Source organism: Artemia franciscana, chromosome 2 (assembly GCF_032884065.1).
Source record: "Artemia franciscana chromosome 2, ASM3288406v1, whole genome shotgun sequence".
Taxonomy (NCBI): Eukaryota; Metazoa; Arthropoda; class Branchiopoda; order Anostraca; family Artemiidae; genus Artemia; species Artemia franciscana.
In genome coordinates this window covers 2922408-2945841 of record NC_088864.1, presented here as the reverse complement: position 1 = coordinate 2945841, position 23434 = coordinate 2922408, and the positions used below count along the sequence as shown (strand labels likewise).

At 35.2% G+C, this 23434-nt stretch overlaps 1 protein-coding gene across 3 annotated transcripts in view; it reads left to right on the top strand.

The window, feature by feature from the left end:
* The window catches only part of LOC136035983 (protein O-mannosyl-transferase Tmtc2-like), a 213087-nt gene that overhangs the window by 107792 nt on the left and 81861 nt on the right, over positions 1 to 23434 (top strand). For all 3 annotated transcript variants that reach the window (XM_065717905.1, XM_065717889.1, XM_065717895.1), the window contains exon 8: positions 22390 to 22475. In XM_065717905.1, the coding sequence (XP_065573977.1) occupies positions 22390 to 22475 (86 nt within the window). The remainder of the gene's footprint in view (positions 1 to 22389; positions 22476 to 23434) is intronic.

Here is a 23434-nt window from a genome sequence, read left to right as displayed (position 1 = left end):
TACCTCGCTCTTTACACTAAAGCTTAAATTTTTTCCCAATTTCTTAAGAAGGACCCCTGAATCAAAAAAGCCGTAGAATAAAAAGTTGAAATTACTAAAATACTTTAGCGTAACGAGTGAGGTATTAGGAGGAGGTGAGTCCATCGTATGCAAAATAATTTCTGTTCGTTTAAGTTTTAATGCGTCTCCTTACTTTCAGCTGAAAAAACTTTTTCATATTTATTTTTTCATTGTTTTTTTTTTTTTAATAATACTAGAGAATCCTGCGCTCCCTTCATGAAACTTTTCTTCCCCCATGACTAATTCCTCCAAGGAAAGCTCCCCCAATATATCCCAATCTTCTCAACCCCCCACCCAACCTATAAATTCCCCAGAAAACGTCTGTACATTTCCAAATAACCAGTACTATATGTAAGTACTGGTCAAAGTTTGTAACTTGTGGTCCCTCCCACGGGAACTGTGGGGGAGTAAGTCGTCCCTAAAGACATAGTTATAAGGTTTGTCGACTACGCTGCACTGGGTCGATACGATCACCCCTGGAAAAAAACAAACAAACAAATAAACACGCATCCGTGATCTGCCTTCTGGCAAAAAATACAAAATTCCAAATTTTTGTGGATAGGAGCTTGAAACTTCTACAATATGGTTATCTGACACGCGGAATCTGATGGTGGGATTTTAGGTAAGATTAAAGTTGATGCAACTTATATATTTAAAATCAGCATTAAAATGCAACTTTTAGAGTTTTTTTAGAGTTTCGGTCACTATTGAGCTTCGTTGCTGCTTACTACAGTTCGTTACCACGAGCTGTTTACTATGAACCATAAATAAGCTAAAAAGCCTACTAATATTGTTTAGAAAGCGAAGAACGTTTTGGCTGTGATTAGCATACCGTATGTGATGTAGAAAGAAAAACTTATTTACTGCAAATAAAGTAAAAAACAAAAACAAAAAACATTTCTCTTGGAGAAAACGAACTTTATTCACACGAAAGAGCAGGCAGGCAGAGAAGTATCTAAATAGGATCTAAAATTTAGGATTTAAAATATTCACTGCTGTGGATATTATTTAGCAACAATGAACAATAGTGAAATTGGGGAAAAAATAAGGATCTAATATAGGAGCTAAAATAAAAAAAAAATAGGATCTAAAAAAGTATCTAAATAGGATCTAAATAGGATCTCATAAATAGGATCTAAAATTTACTCTTTATGCAGGCTTATATGTTTTATAGTTGGGGATTAGTCTTTTTGTATGGATGTTGAATTCATTATATCCGTGGATTTTACCTGAATGTCGGTTTTTACGTGTCACATGATCTTTTTTGAATTCTCTGGAATATGAAATAAACACCTGATTTTTATTTTATACAAACGATAATCACAAATTAAGACATGTCTGAAAACTACAAATAGAATATACTACAGTCTATTCCTAAAGATCTCACCAAACCCTTTTCAGTGTTCCTTGTTATTTGTTTGTGAATATCCCTCCTCTATTTCGGATCCCTTCCAAATTCCCAGAGATCCCAGACCTCATTTATCCCATATCCTTAGCTGCTTGTTTACAATCAGAAAATAGACATTGGAAAAAAAAGCAAAATCCCATTTCCTCCCTTTTGTCCTTTTTCCTGAATGTGGCATGAAGAGCGTCACGACAAGGACGGAAGGAAATGAGAAAATCTGGTCTTGACTGAGAGCAAAGCTTTAGAACGTGCCCCTAGGGATTCCATATACACTTTCATTGACAATTTTCTTTTACCAGGATATGAACATTTTCTTTGATGTAACTGGATTTTCCATTCATTAAGATAATCCTTGAGCATGTTTAAATGTATTGCAGGCTCGATTATTCGTGTCATGAAACTCGAAAACTTCTTTTTCATTTTATATTTCCAAAAGGACAAAAACAAAATCTTTAAGTATTGCCTGTTACTCACTTCTAATTGTGCAATTTCAGAAGCCTTCAGAAGCTAGTTTGAAAACTCCACTTACATCATCAAACCGTTTATCGTAGCAAAATCTAAGTGGAGGGCTGAATTCTAGCAATAGTAACCGGAATTGTAAAAACGGTATTTTAATAATAGTTGATACATCAAAAGAATATTTTTGCTGATTCTAAACACAGCCTATACAATTCATTAAGCTTACCCATCAAAAGCTACGAGCCTGGGAAAATTTTATTGAGAGGAGTTGGCAGCCCCCCTAAAATTCGGAATAGTTTCTATTCGTTTTAAGTTTTAGTTTTGCTACTTATTGTTAGTTGAAAACCCTTTTTTTATTTAATATTTATAAGTCTGATGTCAATCCCTTATATCGACTGTTAATTCTTTACGTATTCCGGGTATTCCTACAAAAGAATATTACTGCCAAAAATTAGCTAAGATTTTAAGTATTGAGCCCAAAGTTGTTTTTTTTTTCAAGAGCTAATTCGACCAAGTTGATAATTAATAATTCTAAGAACATTTTCCGTACTGAATTGCACATGCAAATGCGAAATAACTTGGAATCTTTTTGGCGAAGGTTGATTGGTGCATAGAAACTAACCGGAAATAGCATTTGTTTTTTGATTTCATCAGCTTAAGACTTTTCTTAGTAACTTTTGCACAAACATTAATCTTGCCATGGACCTTAAATATTTTGTAGATCTACTAATAGGATCTATTCTCACTAAAGCCTTAGTTGAACAGATTTAGAATAAATTTAGTAAATGGACAAAACGAGAATTTTAATCTTTAAGTTTACTTTGTAATATTCAAGTTAATGTAGGCAAAAGTAAAAGTCAAATTTGGTAAAACTGGTAAACTAAAAAACATTGTAAAATAGAATTTCGTAAAATTGGTTTGCTTAAAACTGAAAATTTACTAACTTTGATGAAAATTCGAAACAAAATCAAGAAAGTCAGTGGTATAGTAAGTTAGTAAGTAGGTAACTTATGTGATATCTGAATTCTAAATATTAAAAGCTAAATAACAACACATACCCGGTAGCCAAAGAACTCAAAAATGGGCAGGCACAATAGAAATAATAATAATAACAAGAAAGAGAAAAGAAGACACAATAGCTAGTGATGTCAGATATCATATCATTATAACATATCATTGATAGAATATCAGAGTAATCGCAAAAGTTAAACAAGCCACCGGACAACAAGAAAATAAAAGGAATATACATATCAAATATAATAAATAAAAAAAAAATATAAAATAAAATATAAAATAAACATAAAATAATAAATATAAAATATATGAAATATAAAGAAATATATGAACGAAAACATATTGAACAATAACTTTGAATTAATTTTTGCTATAAATCAAGCAAAATAATTTTGTAGGTTTTTTTTCCAATATACCAAGGAGAAGAAAAAAAAATCGTTTAGAGATCTAGATAGACCAGAGGTTTCCTAATTTTTTTTTCATAGACCCCTTTAAAAAGTTTAATGGTTCCTCTGGACCCCTATCAGCTACATTTCTACCATATTTCCTAAACTCGACAAAAATGTGAGGATCTGATCCACCCATGAAAATTTGCTTTGTGGCTGAGTTCAATTTGTGTTCAATTTGGATAGTAATAACCGCATCTCCCCGTTCTGTGATATTCAAACTGCTCCTTTTTTCCGTTAAAAGGTTTGTAACGACGCTAAGACTCTTTTCGACAAGATATGACGAAAGAAACACTATCAAAAGCTTTCTCGCAATTAAACACAGTTCAGGGTATTTTTTGGGTATTTCTGCCTGCAACCAAAATATTCGATACCCCCTTTTAAATTTCACCTTCAGCTCCTCATTAGTGCTAAGCTCGAATAGCTCCTCTTTTAATATAACATTGCTCAATTTCGTTTCATACAATGGATTTATGATCCATGGTGGTATTTCCAACGTCAGAATATCACCAAATCTTTTTTGAAGTCATCATGCAGGGCAATTAAATATTGAACGTTTGTCTGAATATCCTTATCAAGGCAACCTACCCGTTAGAAGTTTAAAAACTGGGAAAATTCGCGCCGACTATTGTTTTGCTTCATATATTTCGATTTTTCAAGAAAAGCTGAAATTACACCCTTTCCTTTTATTAAATTGAGAGTGTCCCCTTTTAGTTTTATGTTAATGTCGTTAGTTTTTTTGGACAAATCTGTCAAATAGGCGATGTCTACTTTCGAATTTTCTCTTAAATCTGGATGTTTACTTTCCAGAAACTCTAATGCTGATTTAAAATATGAGTAAAATAATGTTAAACATGCACCCTTCGATAACCAGTGTACTTAAGTATATAAGAGCAATGGTTGAAATTCTTCATCATCTTCATCACACAATTGTAGAAATAAACACGTATTCAATGCATTGCTTTTTATTTTGTTAACTGTATTAATCACAAATTGAAGTGATTGGTGCACCTTCTCACTCAAACTTTTTGCTACTAGATGTTGTCAGTGGATGACACAGTGAATTGCAGTTACCTCTGGTATAATTTTTTTAAGATGGCTTATTAACCGACGATATCACCCGACCCTGACAGGAGCCCCATCTGTTGCCACCGAATTAACGTTTGTGGATGGAATCGATTTTTCCTTAAAAAATCACTCAGGACAATAGATATTGATTCATCTTTCGTGTCGGTTGGGCCTTGACGCACCAAGCAGTATCATCAGCAAATACGACAAAACAAGTCATCAGCAAAAATAATACAATAAGAAATCAAGAAATCAGCAAATAAGACTCTCAAATTCTTCAAATAACCTGAAGTATGGTTGACCTTAACCAAACAGATTCGTGGTAAGGAACAGTAGTAAGGAGCAACCCGGCTCAATAGTAAACGAAACTCAAAAGCAAAATTTTGATACTAATAGATACATAAAAGAATCAAATTTTTTATGCTGATCTTAAATATACAAGTTTCATCAAATTTAATCTTTACTATCAAAAGTTACGAGCCTGAGAAAATTTGGCTTATTTTAGAAAATAGGGGGAAAAACTCCCTAAAAGTTATAAAATCTTAATGAATCTTAATCACACCATCGCATTCAGCGCATCAGAGGACCCTACTGTAGAATTTTCGAGCTCCTATCTACAAAAATGTTGAATTTCGCATTTTTTGCCAGAAGCCCGATCACGGGTGTGTATTTGTTTATTTATTTTTTTGTTTTGTTTTTTTATTTCCAGTGGATATCATGTCGACTAAGTGTTCGACAAAGTGGTAGGAGGTCGCGAGAGGGCTCATTATAACGTAAATTAACAGTTCTAGTGTCCTTTTAAAGTGATCAATTAATTGGAGGGTATATAGGCCCCCTCACACGCTCATTTTTCCCAAAGTCAACGAATCAAAATTTTGAGATAGCCATTTTGTTCAGCGTAGTCGAATAACCTAATAACTGTGTCTTTGAGGACGACTTACTCCCTCACAGTCCCCATGGGAGGGCTGCAAGTTAGAGACTTTTACCATTGTTTACATATAGTAATGGTTATTGGCAAGTGTACAGACGTTTTCAGTTTTTTTTGTTTGGGGGGGGGGCTGAGAGGAGGGGTTACGTGAGAGGATATTTCAATGGAGGAATTTGTCAAGGGGGAAGAGTATTTCCATGAAGAGGGCACAGGATTTTCTAGCATTTTTAAAAAAGAAAGACAATGAAAAAATAAATATAAACAAGTTTTTTTCAATTGAACGTAAGGACCAGCATCAAAACTTAAAACGAACAAAAATTATAACACAGACGAGGGTTTCATCTCCTCCTAAATACCTCGCTCTTTACGCTGAGGTATTTTTAGCAATTTAAACTATTTATTCTACGGCCTTTGTAATTCAGGGGTAATTCTTAAGCTTTAAGCTTTAGTGTAAAGAGGAAGGTATTAACGAGGGGGCAAACCCTCTCATATACGTAATAAGAAAATACGAATTTAGAAGTTCACTACCGTAAGTTACGTATATTTTTACTAATAAAATCCTTCGTAAAAAATTAAAGTTCTAGTTGCCTTTTTAAGTAGCCAAAAGATTGGAGGGCACCTAGGACTCCTCCCCCAACAATTTTTTCTCAAAATCGTCTGATCAAAGCTAAGAAAAAGCCATTGAGCCGAAAAAAAAAATTGATATGCAAATTTTGCTTTAATTATTCATGTGCGGAGAGGCAAAATCAAAACATGTATTAATTCAAAAACGTTCAGAAATTATTTGCCGTAGAATGAAATTAAAATGCCATATTTTCGAAAGTAGGGGGTAATACCCCCTAAAAGTCATAGAATCTTAACGAAAATCACAACATCACATTCAGCGTATCCGAGAACCCTATTGCAAAAGCTTCTAGCTCCTATCTACGAAAATGTGGAACTTCCTATTTTTTGCCAGAAGCCCGATCACGGGTGCGTGTTTATTTGTTTTTTTTTCTTTTCTCCAGGGGTCATCGTATCGACCAAGTGGTCGTAGAATGTCGCAAGAGGGCTGATTCTGATGGAAATGAAAAGTTCTAGTACCCTTTTTAAGTGACAAAAAAATTGGAGGGCACCTAGGCCCCCTCCCACGCTCATTTTTTTCTCAATGTCAACGGATCAAAATTTTGAGATAGCCATTTTGTTCAGCATAGTCGAAAACTATAATAACTATTTCTGTGGGGATAATTTACTCCCCCACAGTCCCTGGGAGAGGGACTGCAAGTTACAAACTTGCATACAGTAATAATTATTGGGAAGTATACAGACATTTTCCGGGGGATGTTTTGGTTTGGGGGCAGGGTGAGGTTGAGGACTAAGTGAGAGGATCATTCCTTGGAGAAATATGTCATAAGGGATGAGAAATTCAATGAAATGGGCCCAGGATTTTCTAGCATTACTATAAAAAAAACTTATAGCATTACTATAAAAAGTTTTTTCAACTGAAAGTAAGGAGTAGCATTAAAACTTAAAACGAAGAGAGTTTATTACGCATATGAGGGGTTTTTCTCTTCCTAAATACCTCGCTCTTTATGCCTAAGTATTTTTAGTAATTTCAACTATTTTTTCTACTGCCTTTTTGATTTAGGGGTCATTCTTAAAGAATTGGGAAAAAACTTAAGCTTTAGCGTAAAGAGCAAGGTTTAACGAGAGGACAAACCCCCTCATATAAAAACATAAGAATATAGAAGTTTGTTACGTGAGTTAATTCTTAAGTTACGTATATTTTTACTAAAAAAAAACCTTCGTTAAAAATAAAAAATTCTAGTTGCCTTTTTAAGTAACCGAACAATTGGAGGGTGACTAGGCCTCTTTCCCCGCCCCTTATTTCTCAAAATCGTGTCATCAAAACTAGGAGAAAGTCATTTAGCCAAAAAAATGAATTAATATGCAAATTTCATTTTAATAATTTATGTGCGGAAAGCCAAAATTATACATGCATTAATTCAAAAACGTTCAGAAATTAAATAAAAAAAAACTAGTTTTTTAACTGAAAGTAAGGAGCAACATTAAAACTTAAATCAAACAGAAATTACTCCTTGTATGAAAGGGGCTTTTCCCTTCTCAAAGCCCCGCTCTTTACGCTAAAGTTTTTTACTGTTTAATAAATTAGAATTGAGAGAAAGAGTCAAACTTTAGCGTAAAGAGTGGGGCTTTGAGAAGGGAACAGCCTCTTTCGTACACGGAGTAATTTCTGTTCGTTTTAAGTTTTAATGTCGCTCCTTACTTTCAGTTAAAAAAACTAGTTTTTTTTTATTTTATATTTTTATGAATCAAGCAAGTTTATGGACTTTTATGGAAGGTGGTAATTTGACAGAATTTAGTAAAATAGTTAATTTACCCTCTTCATAATAAGAATATTTTATTAGTCTATTTTGTTGTAAATCTTTTTATCATAAAATAAATCCAATTCATGGAAATTTAAAAGAAAGACTGCTATTGTCAAATAAAAAAAGAAGGAAAAATAGGGTGTCAATATAACTGGATTTATTTCACTTAACTCTTTGTCTTAAAAGTTCCCTTTGGCTTTACCTATATCCTCTGTAATTTTTAAGTAGATTAGCGATAAATTCGAATCTTGTGGGCTAAAAATCGATACAGCCAATCTTTGTTTCAAAAACATGTTTCCTCACAAGATCACCAAGGCAGAATTTTTATTTTAATATTTTGAGCTCCAAGGTTAAACTTGCTCATTGTGCATGCCCAATAAGCTGCAGGCAAAAGAAAAAAAAAGTTTTAGTCTGTTTTGGGTGTTACAATTATGTAAAAAAAATGATTAGATAGTTTAAACAGGCTACAGCAGAGCGTTGCCTTTGATCCTAGTTGATAGAGTTTGCTATAGAAACGACTACTAATTATGGTATCTAGGTACTTATACAAAATAATCCGTACCTTTTACATTGTTGTCATGGTACTTTATCCAAATAAAAGAAGTCACAGGGGAAAGAATATAACTAGTAAATTATATTGCCCTTTTGGTAGGTCTTTGGTAATAAGATGCGATCGCTGGCCTTGGAAATAATTGGTATATTGTTTCGCGTCAAAGCACAAGGCAGCATGGGGCAAAATATGATTTTCCCTATTTATAAATTAGGGGAAACCTTGACGCTTAATGAGAAAAATGGTTTGTGAACTCAGGCTTTATTGTTGTGTTGTGGTCAAAGGCAAGCTTAAACAATCTGCCGTTGATCATAGTAGACTTGTAAAACCCAAAGTAATGCAAGGAAAAAGTTACAAGGAGAAAAATAACGGAGATAGTGGATGATTGTTTTAATTCAAGGTTAATATTCTACAAAGGCCAAAACCCAAATACGATAATGGTTCTTTCTATTGAGAGAATAGAAAATGATTATCTAGGTTCGGGAGTAATTTGTATACAAATACTAATAATTACGACGACTACGTCGATCAGTATCCAATAGATTCTTTTGGTAAGTGTTTTATGAAAAGAATTTAAGGACCCCGCCCCTCAAAATAAGTTATATAGACTCCAGAAATGTATATCTAAAAAATTATTTCTACTTACCTTTCACGTATGGCTTCCATCCGACAACCGCTTCTGTTGCGATGACGAAATGCCTTCATTTCCACCCCTCAGAAAATTTAGATTGAGTTTTTTTTTATCTCTAATATCCCTTACTAGGGTCTGAATAAACATCGCCCTAATTAGAATGCTAGTACCAAGTTTGACCGCGATCTGGCAATCTCTTTTTGCTAAGATATCGGGATGACAAGAATATTCAGATTCCTTCTCCCCAAACACATGTCAAACTGCATCCAAATGGTTTGATTGTACTACTACAAGCTTTCACTTCAGGTCAAGTTTGATAGATCTCCCTTTCTGGTGAATTTGTAATTCACCAATTTTAGTCTATGTTTAGGCCCAAGCTTTACCAGATTTACCAGAAAGGGACGTACACCAAACTTAGCCTGAAGTGAAAGCTTGTAGTAGTACCATCGAAGCGTTTGGGCAGTTTGACATGTGTTAGGGGGGAAGGAATCTGGATATTCAAATATTAAAAATTCGAATTTGAAAAAAATTGAAAAAAAAAATGCAAAAAATTATTTCACAAAGATCTAAACTTTAGATTTCTATATTAAAATTTCCAGGATAATTTTCAAGAGATCCTCCGAGTTTTCTATATGTAGTTTCGAGATTAGTTTCATATTCTAAATGAGTTTGAGATAGTAGTCTCTGTGAAGTTTACTTTTAGTGCTAAAACAAATTCGTTTTGTTTCTTTTTTTGGTACTTGTGTATTATTCGGAGCACACTCAATAAGTGAAATTAGGTTCTTTCGTGAAACAAACTACGATGCAGGTACATTTGATGAGAAAATCCGGTTTTACACCCACAAAGACAAAACTCAGTTTAGTTTGCTACGCATAGTGATAGAAGATAGTTTCTGAACATGGATTTGAAATGAAGATTTGAGATTTGCCTTGACGACGTTTTTACGTTCTGCGTATATAATTCTAAGTTGTAATTTTACAATTTTTTGGATTTGCCTTAACGACATTTTTACGTTCTGGGTACATAATTCTAAGTTATATTTTTACAATTTTCTTGATAAAGTATTATATTTTCATCAAATTTTGTTATATTTCAACTAGCTTTATCAAAAGATTAGGTTATATATTTGCACATTAGGGGGTGGGGTGGGGTGGATTATATAATACATAACTTAGCCTAACCTAATCACCTCTATATATAAGATATTTAATTAAAATGTACTTAACTTCACTTATTGAGAGTGTTCTGAATAATACACAAGAACCCTTTTTTCAATAATAGGCTAGAATAAAAGGATTTTCATTTTTTCTTCAGAACCACTGAAAATTTTCAAACTTCGGAAGTAATTTTTTCTCTAGTTCAAGATCCCCATACCAGAAAAGACTTCCAGATTTCTTTTTCATGGCGTTACCAAGCTACAGACCGCTGAGCATGGAAGATTAGGCTACAACCAAATATCCTGTTATCTTTCTGCGACATTATTAACAAAAGCTTCACTGAAATTTTTAGCATATCAAGATCTTGTCGACAATAGTACTGCATTAGTCATCTTATAGCCAACATGATTTCATTATGTCGGCTTGCATCAGCTTGAAAAAAGACGTAAACATTTTATTATCAAACAGTTCTGGTGAACTTACAAACAATTCAAACAATAGCTACATCAAAAGAATTGCGTTTTAATGCTGATTTTAAACATATAAGTTTCATCAAGTTTAATCTTACCCATCAAAAGTTACGAGCCTGAGAAAATTATCATATTTTAGAAAATAGGGGTAAACAACCCCTAAAAGTCATAGAATCTTAACGAAAATAACACCATCAGATTCAGCGTATCAGAGAATCCTATTTTAGAAGTTTCAAGCTCCTATCTACAAAAATGTGGAATTTTGTATTTTTTGCCAGAAGGCAGATCACGGATGCGTGTTTATTTGTTTGTTTGTTTTTTTGTTGTTTTTCCCCAGGGGTAATCATATCGACCCAGTGGTCCTAGAATCTTGCGAGAGGGCTCATTCCAACGGAAATGAAAAGTTCTAGTGCCCTTTTTAAGTGACCAAAAAATTGGAGGGTGCCTAGGCCCCCTCCCACGCTAATTATTTTCCCAAAGTCATTGGATCAAAATTATGAGATAGCCATTTTACTCAGCGTAGTCAAAAAACCTTATAACTATGTCTTTGGGGACGACTTACTCCCCCACAGTCCCCGTGGGAGGGGCCACAAGTTACAAACTTTGACTAGTGCTTACATATAGTAATGGTTATTTGGAAGTGTACAGACTTTTTCAAGGGGATATTTAGGTTGGGGGGGGTGAGAAGAGGGGGATATGTTGGGGGAACTTACCTTGGAGGAATTTGTCATGGGGGAGGCAAATTTTCATGAAGGGAGCGCAGGATTCTCTAGCATTTAAAAAAAAAAACGAAAAATAAATATGAAAAAGTTTTTTTAACTGAAAGTAAGGAGAAGCATTAAAACTTAAAACAAAGAGAAATTATTACCCATATGATGGGCTGACCTCCTCCTAATACCTCGCTCTTTATGCTAAAGCATTTTTAGTAATTTCAACTATTTATTCTAAGGATTTTGTGATTCAGGGGTCATTCTTAAGAAATTGGGACAAAATTTAAGCTTTAGTGTAAAGAGCGAGGTACTGAAGAGGGGGTGAACCCCTTTATATACGTAATAAGAAATAAATGAGAATACAGAAGTTCGTTACGTAAGCTTATTTGTATGTTACGTATATCTTTTACTAATAAAAAAGATTCGTAAAAATTAAAAGTTCTAGTTGCCTTTTTAAGTAACCGAAACATCGGAGGGCAACTAGGCCTCCTCCCTCGCTCCTTTTTCTCTCGAAATCATTCCATCAAAACTATGAGAAAGCCAATCAGCCGAAAAAATAAATATGCAAATTTCGTTTTAATTATTCATCTGCGGAGAGCCAAAATCAAAACATGCATTTATTCAAAAACGTTCAGAAATTAAATAAAAAAACAAGTTTTTTTAACGGAAAGTAAGGAGCGACACTAAAACTTTAAACGAACAGAAATTACTTCGTATACGAAACGGGATGCTTCTTCATCAACGCCCCACTCTTTACGCTAAAGTTTTTTACTGTTTTAAAAAGCAGAGTTAAGAAAAAGAGTCAAACTTTAGCGTAAAGAGCGGGGTGTTGATGAGGAAGCAGATAGGCTAATCCAGTCGCTAAAATTTCATTGCAGAGGAAAGTAGAATATTGCTTTAAAATATCTTTATGCTATGCATGCTCATACTACCCTTCAAAGGCTCAAATGTAAGTTCTGGGGGTTACAACGCCCTACTAGCCCCAGGCTTTGCAGACCTAAGTTTAACACCTAAGCACAATTCAAATATCGACAGTCGCTTACCACTCATAATGCAGTAAGTCCCCTCCGCAATCCATCTCTCTTTACGCTAAAGCTTTTAATTATTTTAAAAAGTAGCGTAAAGAGCGAGGGATTGTGGAGGGGACAACCCATTTCATATACGGAGTAATTTCTGTTCGTTTTAAGTTTTAAAGTCGCTCCTTACTTTCAGTTAAAAAAACTAGTTTTTTTATTTAATTTCTGAACGTTTTTGAATTAATGCATGTTTGATTTTGGCTCTACGCACATAAATCATTAAAATGAAATTTGTATATTAATTCTTTTTTTGGCAAAAGGGCTCTCTCTTAGCTTTGATCAGACAATTTTGAGAAATAAGGGGTGGGGAAAGAGGTCTAGTTGCCCTCCAATTTTTCGGTTACTTAAAAAGGCAACTAGAACTTTTAATTTTTAACGAACTTTTTTATTAGTAAAAAATATAGGTAACTTAAGAATTAACTTACGTAACCAACTTTTATATTCTTATATTTTTATTATGTATACGAGGGGGTTTGTACCCTCGTTAATACCTCGCTCTTTACACTAAATCGTAAGTTTTGTCCCAATTCTTTAAGAGTGACCCCTGAATCAGAAAGACCGTAGAATAAATAGTTGAAATTACTAAATATACTTTAGCATAAAGAGCTAGGTATTTATCTGCTCCTAAATACCTAGCTCTTTATAATAAAGTATTTTTACAACCCCTCATATGCGTAATAATCTCTGTTCGTTTTAAGTTTCAATGCTACTCCTTACTTTCAATTGAAAAAAAGTTTTCATGTTTATTTTTTCATTGTTTTTTTATAGTAATGCTAGAAAATCCTGCGCCCTTTTCATTGAATTTTTCTTCCCCCATGACATATTCCTCCAAGGAAATATCCTCCCACATAGCCCCCTCCCCTCAACCCCACCCTCCAAACCAAAAAAATCCCCCTGAAAACGTCTGCACACTTCCCAATAACCATTACTGTATGTAAACACTGGTCAAAGTTTGTAACTTACAGCCCCTCCCCCAGGGATTGGGGGGAGTAAGTCATTCCCAAAGACATAGTTATTATGGTTTTCGACTATGCGGAACAAAATGGCTATCTCAAAATTTTGATCCGTTGACTTTGGGAAAAAAATGAGCGTGGAAGGGGGCCTAGATGCCCTTCAATTATTTTGGTCACTTAAAAAGGGCACTAGAACTTTTCATTTCCGTTAGAATGAGCCCTCTTGTGACATTCTAGGACTACTTGGTCGATACGATGATCCCTGGGGAAAAGAAAAAAAAAATAAACAAACAAACAAATAAACACGCACCCGTGATTTGTCTTCTGGCAAAAAACACGAAATTCCACATTTTTGTAGATAGGAGCTTGAAATTTTTGCTATAGGGTTCTTTGATATGCTGAATGCGATGGTGTGATTTTCGTTAAGATTCTAAGACTTTTAGGGGGTGTTTTCCCCTATTTTCCGAAATAAGGCAAATTTTCTCAGGCTCGTAACTTTTGATGACAAAGACTAAATTTGATGAAGCTTATATATTTAGAATCAGCATGAAAATCAAATTCTTTTGATGTATCTTTTAGCATCAAATGATGCTATCCGTTTTTTAGAATTCCTTTTTTAGAGTTTCGTTTACTATTGAGCCGGGTCGCTCCTTACTACAGTTCGTTACCACGAACTGTTTGAAAATGGCTGTCTCGTAGTTCTTGTTGTATGGGTTTGAGGAAAATAGGGTGAGGAGAGGGAGAGGACTATTGGCTCTAGGATCTCTTTTGACTCTTAAAAAATTAACTAGAACTTTGAAACATTGAACCCTTTATAAAAGAATTGCTCTCAAAGTTCTTGTTGCATCGGTTTGAGGAAAATAGGGGGAGGAGAGGGAGGAGAAAACATGTTTCATCAAATTTAGTCTTATCCATCAAAAGTTACGAGCCTGAGAAAATTTGCCTTATTTTGGAAAAAAGGATGAAACACCCCTTAAAAGTTATATAATTTTAACGAATCAGACCATTGCATCCAGCGTATCAGAGAACCCAACTGTAGAAGCTCCTATTTACAAAAAGGTGGAATTTCGTATTTTTTGCCAGAAGACCGATCACGGGTCCGTGTTTATTTGTTGTTTTTTTCCCCAGGGGTGATCGTATCGACCCAGTCGTGCTAGAATTTCCTGAAAGGGCTAATTCTAACGGAAAGTAAAAATTCTAGTGTCCTTTTTAAGTGACCGAAAAAATTGGAGGGCACCTAGTTCAAAACCTGATAACAATGTCTTTGGGGACGACTTACTCCCCCAGGGAGGGGCTGCAAGCTATAAAATATGACCGGTGTTTAAATATAGTAATGATTATTGGGAAGTGTACAGACGTTTTCAGGAGGATTTTTTGGTTTGAAGGGGGGAGGGGTTGAGGCGAGGGGGCCACGTGGGAGGATGTTTCCATGGTGGAATTTGTCATGGGGGAAGAGAATTTCCGTGAAGGGGCCGCAGAATATTCTAGCATTATTTAATAAAAAAAACAATGAAAAAGTAAATATAGAAAAGCTTTTTTCAACTGAAAGTAAAAAGCAGCATTAAAACTTAAAACGAACAAAACTTATTACACATAAGTGGAGTTTATCTCTTCCTAAATACCTCGCTCTTTACGCTAAAGTATTTTTAGTAATTTCAATCATTTATTCTACGGCCTTTGTGATTCAGGGGTCATTCTTAAGGAATTGGGACAAAACTTAAGCTTTAGCTTAAAGAGCAAGGTATTAACGAGGGGGAAAACCCCCTCATAAAAGCCATTTAGCCAAAAAAAATTCATATGGAAACTGCATTTTAATTATTCATGTACGGACGGCCAAAATCAAAAACTGTATTAATTCAAAAATGTTCAGAAATTAAATGAAAAAAACAAGTTTTTTTCACTGAAAGTAACGAGCGACGTTAAAATTTAAAACGAACAGAAGTTTCTCCGCATATTAAAGGGGCTTTTCCCTCCTCAACGCCCCTATCTATACTCTAAAGTTTTTAACTGTCTTAAAAAGTAAAGTTGAGAGAAAGAGTCAAAGTTTAACGTAAAGAGCGAGGAGTTGAGGAGAGAAAAGCCCCTTTAATATACGGAGTAATTTCTATTCGTTTTACACCCAGGGAGCTCTAGGGGGGAGGGGTTTTGTCTTCCTCGCAGACATAAATTCTGAAACCTTGAAACGACGATGAATAAAATTGTTACCTCCAAATTTTGATTGGAGGTGTTAAGGGAAATGATGAGCATGGACGGGGGGCTGGTTGCTCTCAAATCACTTTGACTCTTAAAAAGGACACTATAACTTCCAATTTCAAATCAAATAATCCCCATTTGAAGCTCATACAGCCCCATTCCATAAGAACCTTATATGCCTTCTTGGCATAACTTATAACCCTATCCCCAGAGCGCTGGGGAGTTACGTCACTCCTTGAGGCATCATTATATGTTCTTTGGACTGTTTTGAACAAAAATACTATCTGCTAATTTCGATCAGATGCGTTTGGTGAAAAGAGAGGTTGTCGCGGAGGGTGGGTTTAAATGCCCTTCATCACTTCTGACGCTTAAAAAGGAACTAGAACTTCCAATTTTCAGCCAAATGAGCCTCTTCTAGAGCTAAACAACCATCCCTTCCATAAAAACCGTATATACCCCGCTGAACAACTCACAACTCACGTCTCTAGGCTTTTGGGGTCGTTTATTTCAGCTGCAAAAGCCTTGTTATATGAAATTTGGAATATTTTGGATAAAATGACTGTCTCAAAATTTGTTTTTTCGATATATTTCGGGAAAACACGACGTGTTGAGGAATGGGGGGGGGGTAACTATCTTCTAATCAATTTGGCTATTAAAAGGGTGCTAGAAATTCAGATTAAAAATCCAATGAGTCCCCTCCGAAGCATATACAACCACCCTTTCTTTTAAAACCTTATATGCCCCCAGGGCATTATTTACAACCCTTTCCCTGAGAGCAATGGGGCAGGGAGGGGGAGGGTTCTTCTTATAGACATAATTTAAGAACTCTTCAAAAACAATAATCCAAATTTCTATCTTCAAATTTTGATTGGATGCCTTTGGGGGAGTGGTGAGCGTGGGGAGGGGGCTGGCTGCTCTCTAATCACTTTTGACTATTGAAAAGGGTACTATAACTTCCAATTTCAAATTAAATGAGCACCATCAGAAGCTTATGCGACCAACCATTCCATTGAAAACCTTATATGATACAAGGACATGACTTCCAACCATATCCCCAGGGCACTGGGGGGTTCTGTCAATCCTATTGTCATTGTTTTAGTTCTTTGGACTATTTTCAGCAAAAATGCTATCTCACAAATTTAATCAGATTTTTTGGGTGAAGAGGGGTAGTCGGGGGGGGGGGGGGGCTAGCTGTCCTTCATCACTTTTGACTCTGAAAAGGGAACAATAACGTCCAATCTATAACCAAATGAGCCTCCTTTAAAGTTTATACAACCATCTCTTCTATAAAAACCTTAAATATGAACTGGGCATAACTTACAATCCTTACGCCTAGGATCTGGGGTTTGATTCGACTCCAAAGGCCTTTCTGTATGACATTTAAACTATTTCGAATGAAATGGCTATCTCAAAATTTCTATTAGATACATTTTGGGACAATACGACGTGTGTGTGTGTGTGGGGGGCAGCTGCCCTCCGGCCACTTTGACTCTTAAAAAGAGCATTAGAGCTTCTGATTACCAATCCAATAAGCTTCTCCAAAGCTTATGTGACCACCCTTTCTATGAAAAACCTTATATGCCCCCAGGGCATAACTTACAACCCTTAACCTAAGGGCTGGAGGGATTTTTTATGCTTAAAGAGACAATTTCCGGACCTTTCAAATACATTGAACAACATGGCTATCTCCAAATTTTGATTGGAAGTGTCTGGGGAAAATATGGGCGTGGGGGGGGGATCATTTGCCTTCTGATCACTTCCGACTAATAAAAAGAGCAATGGTCCTCTCAATTTACAATCGAATGATCCCTTTTTGAAGTTTCTACCAAAACATTTTCTATGAAAACTTATATTTTCCAAGGGCACGACTTACAACCCTTGTCCTGAGGGCTGGGGGGAGCATTGTCATCCTCAAGGATATAATTTCCAGACCTTTCAACTACCTTGAACAAAATGGCTATATTAAAATGTTGATGGGAAGTCTTTGGAGAAATGATGGGCGTGGAGGGGATTCTCCCTCCAATTACTTTCGATTATTAAAAAGGGCAATATCCCATTTGAATTTCTAATCTAATGAACCCTTTTTGAAGTTTGTGCGACAGCGTTGTCTCTAAAGACCTTATATGCCCAAGGGTATCATTCACAACCTTAGTCCTGAGGGCTTTGGGGGTTTGGGGGTTTCTCAAGGACAAAATTTCCAGACCCTTCAACTACGTTGAACAAAATGGCTATATCGAAATGTTGGTCGGAAGTGTTTGGGAAATGAAAGCATGGGGGGTATTCGCCCTCCGATCACTCTTGACTATTAATAAGGGCAATAGCCCTCTCAACTTTCAATCGAACTATCCGTTTTTGGAGTTTCTACGATAACGCTTTCTATAAGAATCTTATATGCCCCCAGGGCATGACTTACAAACTTTGTCCTCAAAACTGTTGGGGGGGGGGGTTCATCTTCAAAGACAATTTCCGGACCTTTCAACTACGTTGAACAAGATGCCTATCTCAAAATTTTGATAGGAAGTGTTTGGGAAAATGGAGGGCGTGGGAAGGAAATTAGTTGCCTTTCAATCACTTTTGAATATTAAAAAGGGCACTAGTCTTATAAATTTCCAATCGGATCAGCCCTTTTTGAAGTTTCTACGACAACGCTGTCTATAAAAGACCTTATATGCCTCCAGGGTATAAGTTACAACCCTTACCCTGAGGGCTGTAGGAGGGTTGTCATCCTCAAATCCATAGTTTCCAGACCTTCTAACTACGTTGAACGAAATAACTATATCAAAATCTCGATTGAATATTTTTGGGTAAATTAAGGACGTGGTACGAGGGGCAAGTTACCCTCCAATTGCACTTGACTATTAAAAAGGGCACTAGCTTCTTTAATTTCCAATCGAATGAACTTTTTTTTGAAGTTTGTATGACAGCTCTTTTGATATGAAGTGCCCGGGTCCACAAAAAAAAGAAAAGAAAAAAAAAGGTTGTGCCAACATCGTTATTTACTTAGGCATTGCTATTGTAGAAAAAGTAGAAGCAGAAGTTTTAAAAAATAGAAGTGTGAAACAGAGTCAAACCTTAGCGTAAAGAAAGGGACGCTGAGGGGGGGGAGGCAGTCCTTTCATATACGGAATATTTTCTGTTCGTTTTAAGTTTAAATGTCACTCCTTACTTTCAGCTGACAAAACTTGTTTTTTTTTATATTTAATTTTGCAAAGCGTGCTAGTCTCTCTGCTTCAGGTAAATCCTTTTCCTGTAGTGCCCTTTAAAGCTGTTTAAATCTCATATAAAGCAGGGCTTTAAAAAAAAAATTCTTTTCAAAACACTTTAAAAATCATTTTATAGTTATCACTAAACACTTACAATTGAGTGTTCTATACACTGCGATGGTAATGTCTTCAATAACAACTTTTCCAACTCACAGTTTATGTTTAAGGTTGAATTGCATCAAACCAATGCAGTTTATATAGCTGTTATCTATAATATTTTTAATACTTATAACCTTATCAAACAGTTCGTGGTAACGAACTGTAGTAAGGAGCGACCCGGCTCAATAGAAACCAAAACTCTAAAAAATAAAATTTTGATACCAATAGCTACATCAAAAGAATGACATTTTAATGCTGATTTTCAATATATAAGTTTCATCAAGTTCAGTTTTACTCATCAAAAGTTGCGCGCCTGAGAAAATTTTCCTTATTTTGTAAAATAGGGGGAAACGCCTCTTAAAAGTGATATAATCTTGACGAAAATTGCACTATCAGATTCAGCGTATCAGAGAGCTCTAAAGTAGAAGTTTTAAGATCATATCTACAAAAATGTGGAATTTTGCATGTTTTGCCACAAGACAGATCACGGATGCGTGTTTATTTGTTGGTTTGTTTTTTTGTTTTTCTTTTCTTTTCTCAGGGGCTATTGTATCGATCATGTGGTCCTAGAATGTCGGGAAAGGGCTCGTTCTGACGAAAATTAAAAGTTCTAGTGCCCTTTTTAAGTTATCAAAAAATCGGAGGGCACCAAGGCCCCCTCCCACGCTCATTTTTTCCCAAAGTCACCGGATCAAAAATCCTGAGATAGCCATTTTATTCGACATAGTCAAAAAACCTAACAACTATGTCTTTGGGGACGACTTACTCCACCGCAGTCAGCGTGGGAAGGGCTGCAAGTTACAAACTTTGATCAGTGTTTACGTATAGTAATGGTTATTGGGAACTGTAGAGACGCTTTCAGGGGGATTTTTTTGGTTGAGGTGAGGGGGTGGCGGGAGATGGCTGTGTGTTGAACTTTCAATGGAGAAATTTGCCATGGGGGAAGAGAATTTCCATGAAGGGGGCGCAGGATTTTCTTCCAGGATTTTTTTCAGAATTTTCAGGAAAATTCCCACCTCAAAGAAACTCACCTCAGACTTTAGTTAACATCTATGTAGTAAAAAACATATACTTTCGGTTTTTGATTTGCAAAAAAGGCATAATACTCCCTGGATCTGGTAATTTTAGTCTATGAGTACTTAATAATGTTATTTACGACCGCTGAATGTAAAGGTTCTGTCGATAATGCAATTATTTAATTTTTGATTCATTATTTTCTTATTCTAGGATTCTTTCCAAATTTAGGGAGATCTATTGGTATTGTACGATTTCTTTTAGATAAAAAAAAAATTAGATTTTTTTCGTTTAATGGACCTTGAGGCTATATTTACCATTAGGTATTATTTTATATAGCTAATAATGGTACTATTGGAGGGTATTATGTTGTTTTAGCATTTTTGTATAACTTGATTGCCATTCCAGTTTGAAGACGATACTATAAAAATCTGTGTCTGAAAGGTAGTTGTACTCACCTAGTACAACCCAAATAGCCATTATGCTTGTTCGTGGTACCTTACCAGTGACAGATCTTAAGAATAAAAGATGATTGAGATCTTAGCGAGACTACCTCTATTAGCATGGTTAAAAAGTTAAGTTATAATTAATAAATACTTAAGAAAAATTAGAAAACTGAGTAAAAAATTCGCATTTGATTATAGGTAAAAATAAATACTTTGAATATCTTCTGCCCCTTTTGTTGTTATATATAACCCCCTTCACATCCCTAGTTCCGGCATTAAGTCTTTAAGGAAAAGTCTGTTTTTGGGAACATTCCTAAGGTCACATAAAAACAGTATATTTTCCACGATCAATTAGGAAGAAATTCTTGTTCCATCCTGTTGTTCCCACTTAAAAAACAATTGGCTGGTAAGACGGTACACATCTTCTGTCATTGTAATCAGCAGAACAATAGAATTCAATCTGCTTTCCTTTATCCGAAAGCCCGAAAGCATACAAGGTAAATAATGGATCTCTTTTCTAGTGGATGTATCACTTGAGGAATAAGAGATCATTAGGTGTGCTCTTGGGGCGATTTTCTTTGCTCAATGGGGCCAATCATTCGTGAAGAGTTTTCTAGGAAACTTTCAAGACAGCTGCTAAAACTTTTTGATACATACGACACATTGAAGAAAAGCGGGGAAAAGAGGCAATGACAAACTTTAGATTGAACCAGAACCAATTAAGTAAAGTAATTTCCCTTATAAATTGTAAATACTAGTTACTTTTTCAAAAGTTTCTACAATTAACGACGTAGCAATTGGTGAACTCTTAGATCCAGTCTTTAAAGGTTGTAGGTCTTCTTTTGTGGTAAGGGTAATTACAGGATTAGAAAAAGGTTTTCTAGGGCAATTTTTTACAGTATAGATTAGGCTTCACATTTAGTAAAGAGCTTTGAAATTTAAATTTATGTGCTTCATTAACATGATCTTAAGTGAGTCATACCTAGGGTGTCAAACATAAAAAACCTGAGATATTTCGAATCATAAAATATACCTTATTACATACATCTTGATTCATTAATTGTTCAGTATTGTGTTTTGTTCAATATATTGAGCTAATTCAATATAATCGACTGAAAGTGAGGAGCCGCAATAAAAATTAAACGACAGAAATTATTTCGTATATGAAGGGGGCTGCCCCCCACCTCAACCTCTTGCTCTTCACGCTAATTTTTTTATTACTTTTAAAAAAAGCTTTTTATTGTTCTAAATTAACGACCCTTATATTCCAGGAGTCGTTCGTAAAGAATTGGGACATAATTAAACTTCAGCGTAAAAAACGTAATATACGTAATACGTAATATATTATATACGTAATAATTTCTGTACGTTTTAAATTTTAATATTTCTCCTTACTTTCAGTTGAAAAAACTTATTTTTTAATCTAATTTCTGATCGTTGTTTTAACGCCAGGAAATCTGGCTCAACGGAAACACTCCCCCCCCCCCACGAAAATATCTTTTAGACAATTAAATCCCAGTGAAAGTTTACCCCGGACAATTACCCTTAATATCTCCACGGGTAAAAATTAGTTGGCAAAGAGAAAACAAGACATATAAAAAGAATTTTGTATAAGAATTCTGGCGAATTCCCCAAGTTTAGGACTTGCCCTGAAAAGTACATCCCGCGAAAACATCCCACCACATGGACAAATCACCACACGGGAAATCCCCCGGCAGAAAATCACACAGAAAAATGTATGCATATTTCCCAATAACAAATACGATACGTAAACAACGGGCAGATTTTATAGCTTAAAGATCTTTCCTTAGTGACAGTGTGAGATCTTGGTATCTCCAAAGGCATAATTATTGGGGTTTTTTTCAACTACGCTGAACAAAATGACTGGTTTGAAAACAACTGCTGGACCTATGACTGGTACACTTGTGCACTGGATTGACTGTGAAAAAAAAAGTATTTAGAAAAAAAGAAACTACAAAAAATATCCTGATATTAATCGGATTTGTCATTGAAATTGTATATTTTTTGCGCTATTTTTTTACAGCAATTTCGAATAGTTTTTTTTTTTTTTTTGCAGAGGCATTCTTCTTCAGAACCAAGACAGATTAGAAGAAGCAATCATCTGCTACAGAAGTGCTATTCAATGCAGACCGTCTCTTATTCGTAAGTAGTTCTAGTTACTCTTGAAGATTATTCAGTACTTTTTAAGTCAAAAAATTATTAAGTCGAAAATTTTTAATATACAGCTAATAGGGGTCAAATTTAGTCAAGTTTTGTAGCCGCCTCTAGCCGTCAAAAAAGATTTTTTTCGAACAAAAGCATGTGTTTTACCTTTAATCGAAGTTCTTTCTATATTCTATTCCTCCAAAGAGATTCGATCTATCTTAGAGGATGTCTTAGCCCCTTAGCTTCCATCCAATTCCACTATGAAATCATGCCTGCAGTAAAAATTACACCACAAAGCCAAGTTCTAACAGAAGACGGAAAATTTTATCAAGTGAAAACAACCAAGCAGTGTTGTCATGTGACAACTGGCCGATATATTTGATCGACAGCCAGACTCTCAGAAGTATCTTTAAAAAATGGCTAAGCTCAGATTTAACAAGCCCGAGGATGCCTTTTTGCAGATCCATTCAAAATTGTTACTTGACAATTTTATCTTAAATCTGAACCCCCATATCTAAGGGAAGCTAAAGAACCATTCCGATTATGAAAAAAAGGATAGTTGAAATACTGATGTAAAAACTCAAACGACATCAATACTAACTTGTCAAAAAAACAAGCCTCCTGAATGGCTACCTTAAGTATCGTCACTCGTCGAGGAAGAAAGTCTTGGGACAACCGGAGTCCACAAAACTCCCAGGCCTAATTTCATCTACCGCGCTGTCACAAAATTTGAATAGATACCTAAAAAATAAAGTCATTCATATGTTTTTGCCAGTGCATGGAGAAGGAGTCTTATATATTTGAAGCACAATTTTCCAGCTAAAGATCTAAATTTGTGAGCTCTAATCCAAAATAGAAGCGAAGCAAAAAATTTACTTGAATGATTTTTATTCAACTAGCAAATAAAATTCAGCTGTTGAACGAAATTCAAATTCAGTCAAATCCTAGCGTAACAG